The 18,926-nt window shown below is 39.1% G+C and overlaps 1 protein-coding gene across 1 annotated transcript in view; it reads right to left on the bottom strand.

Annotated features, from left to right (window-relative positions):
- Positions 1-18,926, bottom strand: part of GLB1 (galactosidase beta 1) — a 40,843-nt gene that overhangs the window by 6,257 nt on the left and 15,660 nt on the right. Inside the window, exons 3-14 of the mRNA XM_030265118.4 lie at positions 18,685-18,835; positions 18,315-18,375; positions 17,443-17,537; positions 16,027-16,207; positions 14,793-14,851; positions 13,786-13,907; positions 13,665-13,705; positions 13,089-13,201; positions 10,365-10,439; positions 4,754-4,843; positions 3,529-3,642; positions 2,399-2,530 (exon numbers count right to left, since the gene is read on the bottom strand). Of these exons, the coding sequence (XP_030120978.4) occupies positions 2,399-2,530; positions 3,529-3,642; positions 4,754-4,843; positions 10,365-10,439; positions 13,089-13,201; positions 13,665-13,705; positions 13,786-13,907; positions 14,793-14,851; positions 16,027-16,207; positions 17,443-17,537; positions 18,315-18,375; positions 18,685-18,835 (1,234 nt within the window). The remainder of the gene's footprint in view (positions 1-2,398; positions 2,531-3,528; positions 3,643-4,753; positions 4,844-10,364; positions 10,440-13,088; positions 13,202-13,664; positions 13,706-13,785; positions 13,908-14,792; positions 14,852-16,026; positions 16,208-17,442; positions 17,538-18,314; positions 18,376-18,684; positions 18,836-18,926) is intronic.

The following is an 18,926-nucleotide window of genomic DNA, read 5'->3' as shown; positions in this document are numbered from 1 at the left end:
AGTGGTTTTCTCTTCCTTTACCTAATGTCCACTCTACAGTACGGGAGCTTATTTTGCTTATTACAAATTAAAATATCTGCAAGTGTCAAAAGTTAGGTGATAAAACTTTTCTATACAACCTAAACTCTACTCTGTCTAGCAATCGAAATAATGCAACATAACTTTAGCCTGAACTTTCTAAGTTGCCTTCCTAAGCTCATCCTTAGGCACTATGAACAGAGTGATTTTTCAAATTATATTACGTACCTACTAAACATTCTTACTTAGGTCTACATAAGAATACATATTCAATGATCCTTATCTAGAGCAGATTTGTAGTAAGTAAATACCACTTTCTCTGCTATTGTGCAAGTTAGTGTCTTAGGCTAGTGACTCAGTGTACCAAAATGTGGATATAAATTTTCCCAGTAAAACTGGGATATAAGTGGCAGTGTGCATGTAAAAAGACACATAAAATAACAGAAACCACACTCTTCCTCCCTTTGTATCTTTTAACAACATGATTTAGATCAACAGGATGTTTTAAACCCAAAATCCTTTCAAGATTCCTTCCCAAAAGCTAGATGCCTAGATCTATTTCAAGCTCAAAAAAGTAATAAAACTCCAGCCAAACAAAACCCTGAAAACCTATCCTCTTTGCTAAAAAATGTAAGGTTTCACAAGACAGGAACCTCTTCCCCTAACTGGATTTTCAAAAGCACATGGATTTTTTAAAACCCAAGGTATAATTACACACAGTATTCAAAATCAACACAAAAGAGAGCATGAGGGATGGAGTCTACAGAAAGAAGCAATGCACATAGTCCAAAGTCACCCAAGGAAGGTTGCCTTTTTTACAGAAAGATCCTGCTTTTAGAGGATTATTTTCACCATGGACATGTCTCTTAAACCTGCTTTCACTCTTAAAAGGTATAAGTATGAATTTCAGCTCAACCACAGCAACTGAACACGTCCTTAATCCAATCTCTAAACCTCTAGTCTCTTATCTTAAATAACACCAAGCATATAGGTTTCCTTATCATCTGGCCTGTTAATAAATAAATAAATAAAAGCAATGGTTCTGCTGCCTGAACGTGAAGGCAAAACTGGGGTTCCCCTGCCACTCAGATAAAGGCAAAATACCTTGAAGAGACAGTATGAACACAGCTGGCTCTACTGCTACCTACTGCATCCTAATAATATCAAAAATCAAAAAATGGCATGCTGTGAACTGTACACAGCACAAACATAACAGACTCACCTCTACAGCACTCCTGTCTTTTATTGACTGTTACGCAGCACTGAGGATCCCATTAAGTCTAAAACCAGTCTAAAAATTTGCTTTATTGCCCCTGCCCGTCCTAGTGCTACATTAGTGGTACTTCCATGGTATGGACTTTACATGGCAAGGGTTTGTTAGCGAGGGGAGCTGCAGTGGGGACTCTTCTGAGAAGATGCCAAAAGCTGCCCCATACTAGACAAAGACAGTTCCGGCTGACTCTGGAACAGACCCCCTACTGAGACCATCAGTGATTCTGGGAGCATCTCTTTGATGACCTATTTAAGAATAAATTGAGTTCCCCAAGTTGAGTTCATTTTGACCATGACAGTAATTTCTGAGTGATTTCCTTGTCCTTATCTTGAACCACAAAACCTTTACTGTATTTTCTCCCCCTCTCCTGTTGGTGGAGGAGGAGTGACAGAATGAGCAAGGTCAGCCAAGGTCAACCCATCACAGCCACTCATGCATGGAGGTCAGTCCTGAAGGGTAGCACACATCCAGAAGCACTGGGAAGCTCTCTGATAATTATCTGACACCTGGTCAGTCTGGGTGAACTGGCACTTCTGCACGCTGAAGTGCTCATGGACAGTCTTTCCCAGCCATACTCAAAGTACTGCAAGGGTACACTGCTGACAAATGAAATGGAACAAGTAGAAAGATACAACAGTGTATTTATGCACACATACATACATCCTTCCAGCCTCCAAAGCAATCCCAGGATTCACAAGCCTCAAAGTGCAATCAACTTCTGGACCAATTTCCAATTTTGGAAGTTTATAGAAACATTTTTGGAGTTTTTATGGAGTTAAAAGAATTAATTTTTGGAGTTTATAGAAACAATTTTAATATTGTTATCTACAAACTTAACTGAACTGGAAAATATTGTGGGTGACACTTTGGCTGATAATCTAAGTGAACAAACAAATAAAGTTTAAAATATGTCTATCAGCTTTTAATTTCTTGTTGATTTTGGTGACTGGAAAACTCAGATGAAACTAGTGATTAGTTATATTTTTAGATAAAGTTACAGCTGTCTAATTCTGACCTTTGTGCTCTTCCCAATTCACTACTTTCTTTTTAACCTGTGGAAAAGACAAAAAGCCATCACAATCCAATAACTCAATAGATTTTACTTACCTTAAAGTCATTATTGTATCTACCAAAGTTGACTCGGCCCATATTCTCTACCAAGATGTCCAGATTTGCTCCAGCCTGCCCAGTTATGTTTATCTTAAGTGATTTGTCCCTTTCAAGGACACCCTGAGGTACCTATATGAATTGCAACAAGAAGAAGAAAACAGTAACTACTTAAAACCGAAAATGCCCTGTTATTTGTTTTTTCAATTTGCATGAAGAGATTAAAAGTGACAAAAGAAAAAAAAGAGTAAAGATAATCCCTTTCCTCTCCACCTCCTGCATGTGAGCACACCCATACACAAAGGACTTCTACATCAACATTCACATTTCAGTACATCAACTGGATGTGATAGTGGGTTTTGATGCATCTGATTCACAAAAGCAAGTTCCCAAATTTAGTCCAATGACTGAAAAGATTCTGGCAATATCAGTGATTTAATCATTGGCTTAATCGTCCAATTATGTGTGCAACAATATTTAGTTTTATTTATACCTATTCCCACAACACAAGGAAAGATGAGCTTGGTCTGGACACAAAGGTGATGAGAGTCAATATGCATCAAATATTAACTAAAAAATTGACTGTAAAATACATGAATTTATATTAATTCTCCTTTAGCAAGGCCAAACCCCTGCTTACACAAAGAAAGACTAAGTTTACATTCTGTACAATATACTTTTTTTTTTTTTAAACTGTGGTTAGAAGCCAGTTTCATAAGGTAAGACATAGGCTCGAGCTTCCTCCTTCCAACCTCAAAGGAAGAAACTAATAAAAAAATCTTTGCAAACATTGCAGAAAGCCACCAAGTATATATACCAGAAACATATTCCATAAACCTGCATGTAAATCCATTCTCTAGGTCTCTTATTCACCTCAGTCATAAATATGTATCAATATTCAAATATGTGAAAAATGGCAAGACAAAAGATAGCAATGTTTTTTTAAATACTAATTTTAACATCTGGTATGCATCAAGTATATGCTTCCTTATTTTCCTCATGTGATTAAATATGATCAGTGTTGCTTTGGTGATCTGGAGAAAGGAGGAAAAAAAAAACCCAGTCTGCAACCTCGACTTTCATGAAGGCCACTGATGGCAAAAATTAATAGCAGCAAACATTGATTTTACCCCATTGACAGAGACATAGGCACGATCGTGGACTCCATTTAAAGGTGAAGACAGTGGCGTTGGCTCCACACAGTTCTTTGGAAGTGTGGTTCTATACAGTACATATCCAAAATACTAGGAAAAAGAAAAGGAAAAAACCCCAACAGAGTAATGAAATAAGTAATTTGCTGTTTCAATTCAGGTAATGAATTAAAACTATCACACATTTCTGCCTACATGTCTGCACTGAAATGATGATTTTCATTCACTTCAGACAGTGACTATCACAGAGAGCATTTCACATTAGAGTTTACTTTGACCTTTAGGTAATGGGTGACCTTTAGGTAAACTGGTGAAAATCCCTTTATAACTGAGTTTACATAAAAAACTTGTAAGTTCACTTCTCATCCAGTGCCCATAAATTGATACATTCATCAAGTCAACATTATTTAGTTATCCATTAAATACATGGCTTAGATCAGGAACATTTTGGAATAATTTTCACAAAGTTCTCCATCAGGAATGGAAAAAAATAAGTCATAGCCATTCCTGAGACCTTAGCAGGCTGGAGAGGTAAATAAGAACCTTCAAAAAAATGGTGAGTGCAGGGCCCTGCACCTGGGGAATAATAACCCCATGCACCAGCACAGGCTGGGGGCTGATCTGCTGGGAAGCAGCTCTGTGAAGAAGGACCTGGGGTCCTGGTGGACAACAAGCTGTTCCTGAGCCAGCAGTGCCCTGGGGGCCAAGGAGGCTGATGATATCCTGGGAACAAAAGGAAAAGCATGGACAGCAGGTCAAGGGAGATGATCCTGCCCCTCCCCTCAGCCCTAGAGAGGCCACATCTGCGGTGCTGTGCTCAGTTCTGGGCTCCTCAGGAAAAGAGGACACAGAACTACTGAAGCAGATCATGCAGAGGGCTATGAAGATGATTAAAAAAAAAAAAAAAAAGAAAAGCTTTTTAAAACCTGTACCTGTAAATTAATACTTTGGAGAAGAGAGAAATCAAGGTGAAAGCCTAGACAGCACAGACACCTATATCCACAGGAATAAGAAAACCTCAGGTGCAAAACAGGAGTACTGTAGAATATGAAAAGGCCTCCAATGCAAAAATCCAGGATACCTTTATAATACTATTCCTTGTGCGCTAGATAAAGTGCACGATATAAGAAGAGTAATACCACAGAGGGTTGTTCAAATAAACTCCACAAAATTACTGCAAAGTGCCTGCTGAAGGAAACCTCACCTGCTTTAGCTCAACAAAGGTCAATGGGTAAGTGCTTCTCACTGGTCCAGAACGTGACAGTCCATCAAGAACCTCCAACACAGTCCCTGCCTGCAGCACAGAAAAGGCAGATATATGAAAGTCAGTAAGTTTCAGTCCAAATATAACAGCACATCCAGCCATCAAGTCAGCTAGCTCCACGTGTCCAGAAAGTTAACGAATCTTTACACCATCTTTGCAGACATTTAAAATACAATATAGCAGAGACAACTGATGAGCTCTGAAAGAAACATGCCACTTGTAGAGCAGTGATTTAATAAAAACAGATGCTCTAATTTTGCTATGCATTCATAAAAATAAAAGTGACCCTTTATTTTTTAACTAGAACTACCCCAGTAGTTTCTCTATGAAAGTTGCATAAACAATCACAACTGCTTGGGATGATTAATACAAATATATTACCTAAATTTTGCTCAGCTATACTTAAAATCAAGCTAGGGAAAATGCCACTGATTCCCACTGAGTTACTCTGGAATCATTCTGAGCTAAGTAGGGATAGTTTAATTCCAGTTTAATTCCACCAAGAGCCATCCAAGATGAATTTACCCTATTTAGTCTTAAATGATTTTAGAAACTCTAAAGCTGTAATTAAGTTATCATATGTAAGTAGCTGGACTGATTTTAATGAGACTGGGAACACGGTTTAGGCTAGTCACACACATAAATACCTTGCTGAATAAGGACTTAGAAGCATACAATTAAATTGCCTTTTATTGCCATTATGGAATATTCTACCCATCTATGATTCTCTCTCAAACACCACTATCAGTTTTAGATTAGTCAAATGCACACAATATGCCTAGTGTCTTTACAAGCTCAAAAAATTAATTTAGTGTGATTTTTCATGAAAGATGTCAGTCTGTTTCCCCAGAATTATCATCACTGTTCAGTAGTAACTACACATTACACATTCAAATACCTCTCATACCAGATTTACATTCAAATGCTTAATTAAAAAGAAGAAAAAAAAAAAGGTGTTTAAAATTATGTAAAACTATACTGTAAGAGTACTCATAGTAGTACAAATTTCTGAAGGTACTTCAATAACCGAAGTATTGATTTTTGTAGAACTTACATGAAAGTCATACTAAAATACTAGAACGTACATATAGAATGTACGTACATTTTACAGTGATGCAACAGAAGCCAGCATGAATTGTCTATTGTACACATAATTAAGTCTGCAGTTTTGGCTGGGATACAGTTAATGTTCTTCACAGTAGTTCACATGGGGCTGTGTTTTGGATTCTTGCTAAGACTGCTGACAACACAGGTATATTTTGGCTATTGCTGAGCAGGGCTTACACAGAGTCAAGAATTTTCTGCTTCTCTCACCAGAGAGGAGGCTGGGGATGCTCAAGAAGCTGGGAGGGAACACAGCCAGGACAGCTGACCCCCACTGACCAAAGGGATATCCTGTACATTTGCTGTCATGCTCAGCAACAAAAGCTGGAGGAAAAAGGAGGAAGAGGAGATGTTTGGTGTGACAGTGTTTACCTTGACAAGTAACCAACACACATGAATTGTTCAAAAGGTGTGGCACTCTGGAACATGGCTTAGTGAAAAATACAGTAGTGGCTGGGTTAATGCTTGGACTCAGTAACCTTAGAGGTTTTTTCCAACATTAATGATTCTATGATGGAGCCCTGCTACCCTGGGGAAGGCTGAGAGCCTCCCTCCACAAAGGTAGTAGCGAATGAGCTCCTTATTCTGTTTCACTTATGTGTGCAGTTTTTGCTTACCTACTGAACTCTCCTTATCTTAACCCACAAATTTTCACACCTTTGCGATTCTCTCCCCCACCCTACTGGGGGAGAGGATGACTGGCTGCATGGTGCTCAGCCGCCTACCAGGATTAAACCACAACAACCATGTAGACAGATTTTAACAGACTTCTGAAATGAGCTTATCTTAACTCTAGCTAGGAACAAGCAAGTAAAAGGACACCGTAAGTATATAAATGGTAACACCAACACTGTAAGTATCTAAAAGGTAACACAACACTATCTGGAGGTTGACTCACCCTTATTAGCCTACAGCTAAGCATGTTCACTTGGGCAAGAAGACTGCTGGTCAAACACGGCTTGCAAAATTTTCATGAAAGTAGTTCGCTCTTATGTTTTCAGTTTAAAAATTGTACCTAAAATAGCAATCATCTTTCATACTGTAAAATTTCCCAAACATTCCAGACTGCATACATGGTCCGCTCCTTATCTTGTGCTCCTCCAAGGGAGCCAGTAATGTTACAGGAATATGCAGGACTTGCCAGGCCACAGGAGAGATTTAGCAAGAGATGCAAAACACTGACAAAAGTAATTTATATAATTGAACAATCAATCCTATGGGCATTAATATTCTTACCCCTAGGTGGACAGCAAAACCAGAAATTAATACAAGCAGCATTAAGACATGGGCATCACTTGAGCTGCTAAGTGGCAACGAATGCTGCTTTGTGCCTTGCTGACCTGAGTATTAGCAGCTTGTATATGTGCCTGTTCGACTTTTTTTTTTAAGTCCCTGCTAGTGAAGGGGCTTCTATTCTGAATATGAGTCAACCATGCAGGATTCACTCAGGGATCAGTGGAAGCATGTTTCTTTGAAATTTCAGTAGTTTATTTTTGTTCAGCTTTTCAGTCTTCAGTGGTACATACAAAAAAAATCTTCAAGACTAGATCTGGTCTTGCTGTCTTGCTGCAAATTCCTGCTGACTGCTATTTAGTGGATAATCAGTACCACAAGAGAAAATTAATAGTAAACTTAAAAATTACAAATATTGTCAGGAACTTTTAAAAACAACCTGTAAAACAACAGATGACTGCTAAAAAAAAAACCAATATTTTTTAATCCTCCAGAGCAAAGTCTTCAAAACCCAAGTGTAAAGTCAAGCATGAAAGAAAAAAGAAACTAAATTGTTCCAATGGGAATATCAACTACAGGTTTGCTTAACCCCTTTCTAGCCCCAACACACACCAGCACTACCTGCAACTTGCTATTGCTTGAGCTCTCCACATCTTAAGAACTGAATACTTCTCCAGGACTTACAAATCTGCAGGCTGCTGTGTTAGGGCAAGCACTTCCTTGTGATCAAGCACTTCTCAGGGCCCCCCAGGTTTCTGGTAACCAGAAACTACCACCTGCTCACAAGCCTGCAGAGCCACGTGGACACATTGCAGGAATTAAGAATCATTTACTCTCCTCTGGAAAGAATGCTTCCTATGTTCTGGGGCTTAAATACTTAAAACCTATCATCTTGTTCACATTTCTGGAGCCCAACCACTGCAGTTCTGCCTTTGCTTGCCCTCATTCCCCATCTTCGACACTTCTCTTTTGCATCTATCCAACAAGATTTTTTCCATACCGCCTGCTTTCCTGCCTTTGCTCTTACATAGCCATGTCAGTGTTTCCAGCATCTTTTAATAAACTGGATTTTTCCCACTCAGGAGGATTCATTAAAATAAATCAATAGCTCAAAATGAACAATTTTCTCATCAGGGGAATGGGTATGTAAGGACTGAACTGCCACAGAATATCTTGAGGAAAAAAGAGATAGAGAACATCATGCTCCAGTTACATGTACCTCTGTAAAGTACATCATATGACCCCTGAAAATACTCCAGAGTCTCCTTTCTCTCATCCTTTCTGCAAAAGTGTCAGGGGAGTTGGTTCACTGGAGTAGATTCACTGTTCTCCAGTGGCAGACTGACTGCTGGACTTCAGCTGCAGAGTGAAGACCCACACAATACCTGTGCTAGCACTGACTGTCACTGCAAATGACATAGCTAGGAAGTTTACTGCTACCAAAGCTAAATGCTATTGTCTAGAATATTCCCTCTCTGCTATTCACCAAAATACATTAAGGCTTCTTCACTTAACAAAGTGCATTGGAACTGGTTCCAGGTGAGGCTAGAATGGAGTTGGGAAGGCAGCTCTGGGCTGGCACAGAACAAACCCCCTGTGATTGGAGACTCATCTTGTGTTGCAGAGTAACCCAGCAGAGCAAACTGCTGCTGAAGCTAAGCAGTGGGTCACAGAGCAAAAGGCAGCCTTCTGCACAGAAAACATTTCCAGAGGCTCTCAGCACAGACAGCAGTATGTGTACTGGCATGACAGAAACCTTATCTGGCAGTTTACATCTGACATGCCGTCTGCATTCCTAAAACTGATACCTGGAGAGCGAAACACTTCTCAAAAACTCACAAAGTGTAGAAGGTGCAGGTTAGATGAAAGATGCACTATTTGAGCAAGTTTGGTCATCTGACTCTTGTGAGAGTCCAGCAGCACTCATTTCTTGAAGGCATGAAAGTTCTTCATTCTACTGAAACTGGACAGCCTTACCTGAGAGCCATGACCCATGACAAGATGGGAGAGTCAATATCTGATAACTGGGCTGCCAAGTGCCCGCACCCAAAGACAGAAGCCACAGTGGTGGGTGTAGCGATAACAGCCTATAATTAGTCACTACTGCCAGTTCAGTGAAACATCATATGGGAAGAAGAAACTCAAAGATTGTTGAAAGTGATATAGATCTCTTTCTACCTCACAGATGAACCACTTTTATGCAAAAAGTACTTCTGCCCACCACTTGAGTGGAATTACTTGAAAATGCCTGCAAAGCCTTATCACTACTAAATTTTGCAATGCTTCAGCTGCAGAGATGAGATACATCACTAACTGGAAAAATAACTGCCAAATTGAAATTACAAAGTATGAAATCAGAGCATTAGGAGTTAAGCTATCCAGCACATCAACTGCAGTAATCCTCCATCTCAAAACTTGTCTGAGCCCAGCAGAAAGAATATAGCCAAATTCATATCTGCTGTCTCCTCTGTTGCCCATTAAACCATCCACTTCACTCACTGCAGAATCGTAGCTCTCAAATGTATCTTACAAAAAATTGTCCTTGGTCCTTAAATGATGGTGCTACAGTCAAACCCCAGATACTTGTGAGCTGACCAGCTACACCACTATTGTCAGACAGGCTGGATGCTGAGTGCTGAGTGCTTAGTTCTGTGTGCTTTTCCCTCAGCAGGAAACTGATTTAATTTCTCTCATCAGCTACAGATCCTGTCAGAAACTTTATCAATGAGATTTTCAAATTTATCAAAAATATTCCACATTCAAAATTTAAATGCCTGGAAGTATTTAAAATAAGTATATTCTACTTTTCCTTCCACTTTAGAGGTATCACCAGCTACAAAAACACTTTGTTGTAAGTCTCATGGTAACATTCTCCCAGCTACGTTACTGATACATGAGTTATCTTTAACAACTATGAATCGGCTGTGTTAATAACATATTCATTTATGTTCAGCAAAGATTCAGGTACATACTGCATATTGTAAACACTATCTTTTTACAGCCAGGTAAGCTGCATTTGATCATTTTCTAATATGCGCATGATTCCTAACTTGCGAACTTGATCCCTTCTTCCTCAAAGTTTGCTTTCAAGGTTTTCCTCCTTATTTTGTAGGATATCTAGAGCCTGTTGTGACACCCTCATAAATATTTTTTATAAAAAGCAATCAGAGAGCATTATGAAAAGAGACACAGTGTATTACAGATGTTAATTTACCTTCTGCAAGCGAACCTTCCCGTATGCAAATTTGGGTGTTGTTGGAGGGGTAAGACCTTCTGGTAACTGCTTATACTAGAAAGAGAAGGAGAAAACACACACACACAGACACAAGTTGAATACAAACATACTTTAACTTAATTCTCACTTTACACTTCGCAAGTTACAAAATTATAACTTTGGCTAAGAGTAAATAATCTCCGTAAAGATTACAGCTGCATCTAGTCTTAAGATCGAATTAAAAAATCTTATTTGATCACATATGGGGAAAATTTTTTAAGAACTATTCAACATTAGGTAAAGGTAAAAAGCATAATGAACAAAGTGAACTACCAAAATTCCCAGTGCCCTTGGAGCCCTCCTGTGGCTACAGCCTAAGTTACTCTCTTCCACAGCTTTTCTGTAGTCCTCTCCCCAGTTCATGGGAGCTTGAGTGAACCTTTACAAATCTGTAAGACAGTGTTTCCATCTGACCCTTTGTGAGCAACACTTCCTTATAGGAACTACTAGCCTCTTGTGCCTTTCCTTTCAGTGTTATGATACCACCACCACCACCCGCTTACCTGGGCTGGGGTCTTTGAGACAAACAGGCCTGGAGACCAGAGCTCCATGAACACCTGAGGTCCCACCTTTAGCTTCTCTCTGTTCCTGTTCTAGACAACTGTCCAGTCAGTCACAGGGAAAGATGACAAAGAAATGTTCTGACCACCCATCTACTTCTGGTTGCTTCTTGTCTACTTTTAAGAATAATCACCAGAAATCAGCAGAGAGAAGGGATGAAGGGCCTCCACTCACTCACTACTCTTCTGGACACCTTTAAGGTGTGGCAGACCAGACAGTGGCTTTCTGCCTTGGCCTTCTCCTTTTTGTGCTTACAACCTTTTTTTCTCCTTGCCATCATCCGCTTCTTGACCTCCTGCCATTATTTAATAGCCTCTCTTCCCATCTGTTCTTTCCTTAACTAGACATGGCCTGACTGCAGATGAGATACCCATGTGAAGCAATCCAAACCTACATTCTAATACACATGTACAAAAGACCAACCTTGTAAAGAGTGTCTCCATCTCCAAAATAGGTGACTTTGGAGTGCTTACTTTGCCAGGTTTCTTTTTTTAAATAAATTTGATTAGGGGCTGAAAGGGTTTTTGGTTTAGCTGGAGGCTTTGTGTTTTGTTTTTAACAGACCACAGCAATAAATTCCCAATGGTACCCTGTTAAGGGTATGGATGGATGAAAGTTATGGACAATCAGGATATCCAGATTTAAAGAAAACAAAAGTTGTATTCACCCAAGAGGAGAAATCAAAAGCAGGAAATTTCAGCTCCAATAGTGAAAATTAAAAGAATGCTGTCAGCAATTGAAATAAACTGTAGACTGAAATTCTTCATTACATTTTTTTAACTATTGGAAACTGTAAAGGAAGACTTTAATGTTATCCTTGTAGCACAGCTAACATGTTGAACACAGTCATTTATTACAGGTAACTTTATTTTCTTTCATCAGCTTCACCTCAAACTGCAATTGCTACAGGTTTAGAAAATACAGCAGTGACAGGAAAATTTCACTGAAAATCTATGGACATGCAAAGTAAGAAACAAACCAACCACACCAAAAAATGACCCAATACACCTGAGGTTATAGTGAACATTTCACATCTTATCAAGGCTCTCTCACTGCACTAGAATACTACTTACATCTCAGAGAGGGGTCCTGCACCTTGAAGAAAATAATTCAATATCAGGAAGATTGTGGATTTCTCTGGGGTGAAATTGAGGAAAAAAAAATCCACAGCAGACCTTCCACAGTTACAGAGATAAAGGCATTCTCAACTCTATAGAGAAAGTATAGTACACTTCTGGGATATCTACTCTCAGTATAAAAAGGTCTTCTAGTGAATAGGAATGTTGCTGGTATGCAACAGGATAGTGACTACAAGCCCGAGCCTTGGGATTCTCATGGAACCTCATCTGAACAGCCTCCAATGCAAAGCTATTCAAAAGCCAGACACAGGTTCCATGTTCTACTTCAATCTCCAGTTTGTGGAGTTTGTGGAGACACTGCATTTTTACAGCAAGGCAAAGCTGGTCCCACCCACTAGCTGAAGTTTGTGAAAACAAAAAACCAAGATGTGTTCTTTTGAGTAAGCCTGGTCTTTCTTAGAGGCCCAAAACCTCAACATGAAGTTTGGAACAGACAGCCAAAGCACTAAACTGCAGCACAAACTGGGCTGACATCAGGTCATCAGCCTAAGCTGACTGAATGGCTGACTGATGCTGCAAGGACAAAGCTCTGTACACTCCTCCTCCCTCTCTACTCCCAGCCAAACCCTTCCCACCTCCCTCTGCTCCCTCTGTGGCAGCACTGGCTCTCATCTGACTGAGTGAGCTTACTTTATTCTTTTACTTTACTGACCTTGAGAGAAAACAAATACAGCAAAAAAGGAGAGCTGAACCATGCCAGTGTCAGACCTACATCAGTATCCTCTCCTCTGAAAGGAAGGAGGAAGCCATCGGGACAGAAAGAAAAGCTAGAGGTGCAAGATCTTTTGCATTTTGTAACGAGAAGCAGTTAGGTTGGCCTAATTGTCTTGTTCAATTTCACTTCCCCCAGCTGCAGAAAATAGTATATTGAGGAATAACTTACACCAACACAAAAACAAGAAAGTTTAGAGTACACCTGGGATGTTTCAAAGAACCATTCTAAAAATGTCCTGGGAACACTCACCATACCAATGACTTTTCTCAAGGCAAAATACTTTTCTGTCAGATCTCCTGCCTCGCTCAGGGGCGCATCATAGTCGTAACTAGTGGGCTGAGGCATATAGGGCATATTAGCACCTAGGGCAGGAGGAAAAAAGAAAGAGCAATAAAAACAGTGGAAGAGATGGGGTTTTTCTCCAAAGGTATCAACTGTCAGAATTCTTTCCGATTACAACCATATTTTGCTACATTTTTAGCTTCAGTGTAGGCCTTGATGTTTGGGATTTGGCATAAAAAACTGTTCCTGAAGGAGGACAATGTACTTGTGAGCTTACACCACTCTGTGAAATATTCTAAAGAGAAACACATTTATCTGTGTTCCAACTGTTTCACAGCACCGAGTGAAACAGAAGCAGCCTTGGAAAAGACAAATACCATGTGGGTTTGGTACAGCATGTTGGCAATAAACAAAGGACAGCTAGTGCAGCCATGTCCTTTGCCGTGTGCAAGTAGGCACAGCTTATTCTTTCACAAAATACATAACTACCTAATTCATAAACAGCTCCCTTCCACCATTAGTATAATTTAAATAATTTCTTACCATTCCAGTAGGCAAAGTTAGTCCCACCTATAAACATGTACCTAAAAAGAAAAAAAATCAGGTTTTGCTGAACTGGGAAAGAAATCCCCCCAAAATTAAGCGCTACTGAACACACACTTACAGGTTAACGTTAGCACCAGATGCCAGGATTTCATTAAGTGTTTTAGCTATAGTTTGTGCGGGCACAACAGAATGATGGTGCCCCCAGTGATCCAACCATCCAGTATAAAACTCAGAATTAACCTGAAAGGAGGAAGGGCAAAAGAGGAAGGGAAAACATGAAGAAGGAACAAGAACAGAATGCAATGTGAATTAAAGTTCCTAACTGTAAGAGGGAAGGAAAAAAAGGCACCTTGACTCATCTGAGCCATTTTTAAACTACTATAAATACAAAACAGTACATACTAAATCAGTCCTTTTCAGCAGACTACAGGCCAAAGGAATTAAAGGATTGTTTCAGTAATTTTACAGGGACATTTTGAAAACAATTGCTAAAGCATCAAAGAGTGTGGATTTCCTGGGAATCTGGCAACAACAATGTGTTTCAGATGCTTGGCATTCAAATAAATGATGGAACCAACATATTCTCTGCCAAATAGCATACACAAACTGGATGTAATTGAAAAATATTTCAAGCTGCTTCCTAAACAACTCCTTAGCACAGAGATAATCTTGTACCCTCAATAGGCCTTCTCTCTTTGTCAAAATGGCTTCCAGCATTCTCACATCCCACTATAACTTGTATAAAACCTCTAGAGTAGCTGAAAACAGGAAGCAACTTCTAATCTGCCCTTTTAATTCTGCTTTTAACTTCTACCTACATACATATCTCACTAACTCATCTAACCATCCTTAGCGTTTCCGCTGCTTTGTAAACATTTGTCTTAGCAAGGAAAACTACTGAAGCAAAATCATTACTTTTTGAGACTAAAATAGCATTTGCAGAGCAGCAGTTAATGTGGATTTGACAAACACACAGAGAAGCTCCTCTATTCACTTTCTCTGACTTGGAAGTTATGGCTTCATCAACATCTCCCTAAAGTTGTTCAATGCACTGCTGTCAACCCCTCTCTGATTAACAACTTCAAGATTAGACATGATACAAAAAGTTTAAATGAAAGCACATACCAAAGGGCCCTTAGGTTCACTGCTCCTTTGAGCTAAAAATGCTGCTGTAACATTGGCACCTATAAACAGAAAGAAATAAAATTGAGTTGCTATATCCATGATTTTCTGGGTCTGTCATTTTATTGAAATTAGTGTCTTATCTCCCTTTCAGACTAGCAAAAATCATGAGAAGAAAGCTACGCCAGCATACATAGGAATCAGTATTTTTGATTTTGATGTTTAACTTGCAAAACTTATTTTAAATATATACATGTACATATATGCTTGTGTACACATCTTTGCTTTTGAGACACATCTTTTGAAAACCCAGCTTTTCTCAGAAATACATCCTGGCACAAAGAAGTCTGAGATGTGTCAGAATTGCTATTGATCATTGGAAATTCTAAGTCTGGGGTTACGTTACCAAGGCTACAGCGAAGAGTAGAAACCAGGCAATCTCTAAAGAGGTGTTTCACTTTTGATCACTCCTAGTGGCTCAAGCCATAGGGGCTGGAAACAGCTACTCTGGTGAGTGGCTCACCATTGCATAAAGCATACACATTAAGACATCCACAATTTAATTCACCTTGCAAGAAAACAGATCCCTGCTAAGCACGTGTGTTTGGCTGTAGAGAGAATAATGTACAGAAGAGGCTGCACAAAAAAAATGAAAATACCTCTCTTGTTTGTTTCTTGTGCCTTAAGCCTATTTTGTCAAGTCCATGCAGTATGCAAACATTTAAACCCTGAACTCTCCTATCAAAAGGGTACTCTCTGATCACACTACTAATGCTTAGCCATTCTTCAGACCTATATCACAGCAAATTGTAGCAGTGTGCACATTTCTAATGATGATCTTCAACAGTATTTTTTTTTCTAATAACTTCTGTTATTAGAAATGTATTTGGATGTCTGGATTCCAGGACAGACAGAGGACATTAAAAAACCCTAACACCAAAAAGAAATATTAAAAAAATACAAGGAATCAATGCTAATTATTATAGCAAATTTTTAGGAGATATGTGCTATGAGCAGCGTAAATTGGCTATTCATGATTTCAAGATGCAGGGAAGTGATTATGACTTTCTAACTGGGTGCTCATGGGTCATTCTTGTATGTTTAAGAGTATGTCAAATACACATAAATACCTGTTACCCCATTTAAACAAAGCATGTTTGGCAAGCAGTCAAGTCAGTTTGTCCTGCCACAAACACACAGAACTCAGAATTTTTGGAATCAAACAGCACTCTCCAACCTGGAGCAAAGTCCACCGTTGCATAGAGACCCTGGAGAGCACCACATTTCAAGTGAAACTGGCTTGCACCATCAGTAGTGAAGAGCACCACCTCATCCCCAAGATGCAGGCGAAAGAGCTTCAGAAGGAAGCGCAGGTAGTTGTAGTCGCAAGCAAAGTAGCTTCCATACTCGTTCTCTACCTGCAGAGTAAAAGCAAGTCAGTAAAGCCATAGCCAATTCAGTCTGCATCTGCTAACAAAACAGAAAGCACAAGTTCAGCCCTCTTCTTCCTTAGATAGCAATGTTGAAAATGTCATTTTAACTCTAGATATGAGGAGTATGAGAAGACAAGACTCATTCCTCTCACCTGTATTTTACAGTGCAGTCATCACTGTGCAGAGATAAGCCATTTTCCCACAAAATTCTGCCCCCCACCAAAGTATCTACTTAGTGACAGTGATCATAATACAGTCTCTATTAAAATTTGAGATCTATAACCCACCTCCCGAGCAGACCAATAAAACCATAGAACAGGTTGTGAAATGATCAAAACTACAACAAAACTGGACATTCAGAACAGAGACACCTACAAAGGGCTCACATGAACCACAAAGCCCTGAAATGGACTCAAAAGCACTCAAGGGAGAACAACTGTGCTTCTACTGAGAGGTACTTAGGGGCATCTTGCCCCTTTTCCAAGGAGATGAACATTTCAGCTTCAGATCCAATAGGTTCCAATCCTGGAGGTTATTTCTGAAAATCCTGTTAAAAGCACCCTATTTCTGCCAAAGAATAATTTTGCACAATGCTTCTACTCAACAGACAAAACACACTGTTCAACAAAATTATCTTGGGCATATTACAAGAAAGATCTCTTATCCCATCCTGTGCCAGTCAGGGAGTTCAAAGAAATTGAAATAAAGCTTTCTTATGATCAATACTACAAATATAGGACAATCACTCTCACATATCTATCTAGGAGTTTAGGACAGAAGCTATTCACCATGAACATACAAAACTGTGTCCTGAAATATTTACAATTTAAGTTAGGTGCTAAATTAGGCTTACTCCATACTGCTTTTGCTTCTATCTAAGGGTATTCTTATTCCCTTTTTTCCTGCCAGATTGTTTCAGGCAACTGTATGTATTTTGTCTTTACGTGAGAATTGCTACAAACCTCAGATCTAAAAAGATCTACAAGTTCCCTCTATTCCTTTATACAGCTGTGGGAAACAACTTCAACAGAGCAGATGAGGGATCTCTAAATCCTAGAAACAGTGGATTCAGTTCTTTAGGATAAGGTATTTCATCAGAATCTTGCAGCTACCTGAAACTTAAGAAATACCTGACACCACCATGCAAGACCCATGGTATGTCTGCAAGAGCAGTATAAGCATTCATGCTGCTTGGGTTCATCTGATTTTCAGAACATTACCTGCACCATGATGATTGGGCCTCCATTTTGATAGAGATAAGGCTTCATCTTTGGCAAAAGGACACCCATCCATCTCTCTACCGCTTCCAGGTAATCTATGATACACAAAGTATACATGTTTCACAACTTTTTTGCCTTTTTCTAATTTTGTTTTAAATTACATATGGGCTATCTTTATGTAGCATTCTAAATATGTAAATTATGAATAGCATTTAATGAACAGATTGCTCCTATACATGAACAAATGTGCTCTTCTACTTGTTCATAAATGCTTCCAGTACAGTTTACTAAAAACTAAGACATTTAAACACTGATGAACTTAGAAAATTATCAAATTATGTTTCATAGGTTGTGCTAATACATTTCAACAGGAAGACAGACTCAACTGTTGATCTATGTACTATTTTTTAATTTAACCACAATCAGCAGAACGGAAGTTGGATATGATACCTATATATTCATCCCCTATATTCACTCCAATAACCACATTAACCTCCTCTCTCATCTTATTCTTCCATGTCTGGCTCTTAAACAGGAGCACATGAGAATGCTGTAACTCATTCTGGATTGCACACTGACCAGCCAAGGATTCCTATTATGAGTGGCTGTGGCAAATCCAAAACTCTCAAAGCTGAAGCAGTCTTCTCCTCAATCGTGACAATGATTCCCCTTCTTGGCACCAACTTGACAATACCTTGGAAACTTTCTCCCCTACTTTGATTGTTCTACACAATTTTGAATGCACACTTCTACCTAAAAGTATTGAAGATTTTACTCACAAGAAAACTTGAGCTGAAATATGAATTATCTAGTAATGGCCTCAAACAGAAAGTTACTACAGTATGTTTAATGGCCTTTTTTGATGCCTCTACCTGAATCAGAAGATCTGAGAACAATAGATTTCTTTTCCAACAGCCATGCAGGAAGACCTCCCTGGGAAAAGAAAGGGAAACAGTGACATATTTAGGAAACCTAAGAAGAATTTAGCCTCTTATCAAGACACATACTGAGACAGGAAAACTGATTTTCTACAAGAAAGTAGTAATTCATAATGAAAAAAAAAAAACAAAAAACAACAAACTAGTAAGTTTGTACTGTAAGAAGTCACTTAGGATGCATGGATTTTAACACACTAAACCAAGACTCTTGTCTAAGGATACATCAACGAGTAAGTCTGTCTACTTAAAGAAATACTTGCACTAGATTTACCCTAGAAGTGAGCTGTTACAAAAGGTTGTATACCATGTCCCATTCTGCACAGATGTAAGGTCCAGCTCTCAGGATAACAAGCAATCCAGTGTCATTAGCAAGCTGCAGGAAATACTGTAGATCTTTGCCACCAAAAAAGTCATATGTGCCCATCTGGGTTTCGTGGTAATTCCATGGGACATACCTATTAAGAGAGAAAATCACCTTCCATTAGGAAACTGAGACTAAACCAGAATTCTGGAAAACAACCATTTGCACTACATGCCCCAGAGATC

Source organism: Taeniopygia guttata, chromosome 2, assembly GCF_048771995.1.
Source record: "Taeniopygia guttata chromosome 2, bTaeGut7.mat, whole genome shotgun sequence".
In the NCBI taxonomy this organism is placed as follows: Eukaryota; Metazoa; Chordata; class Aves; order Passeriformes; family Estrildidae; genus Taeniopygia; species Taeniopygia guttata.
The sequence above is the reverse complement of the archived record's forward strand: the minus strand, read 5'-3'. Positions and strand labels throughout refer to the sequence as shown.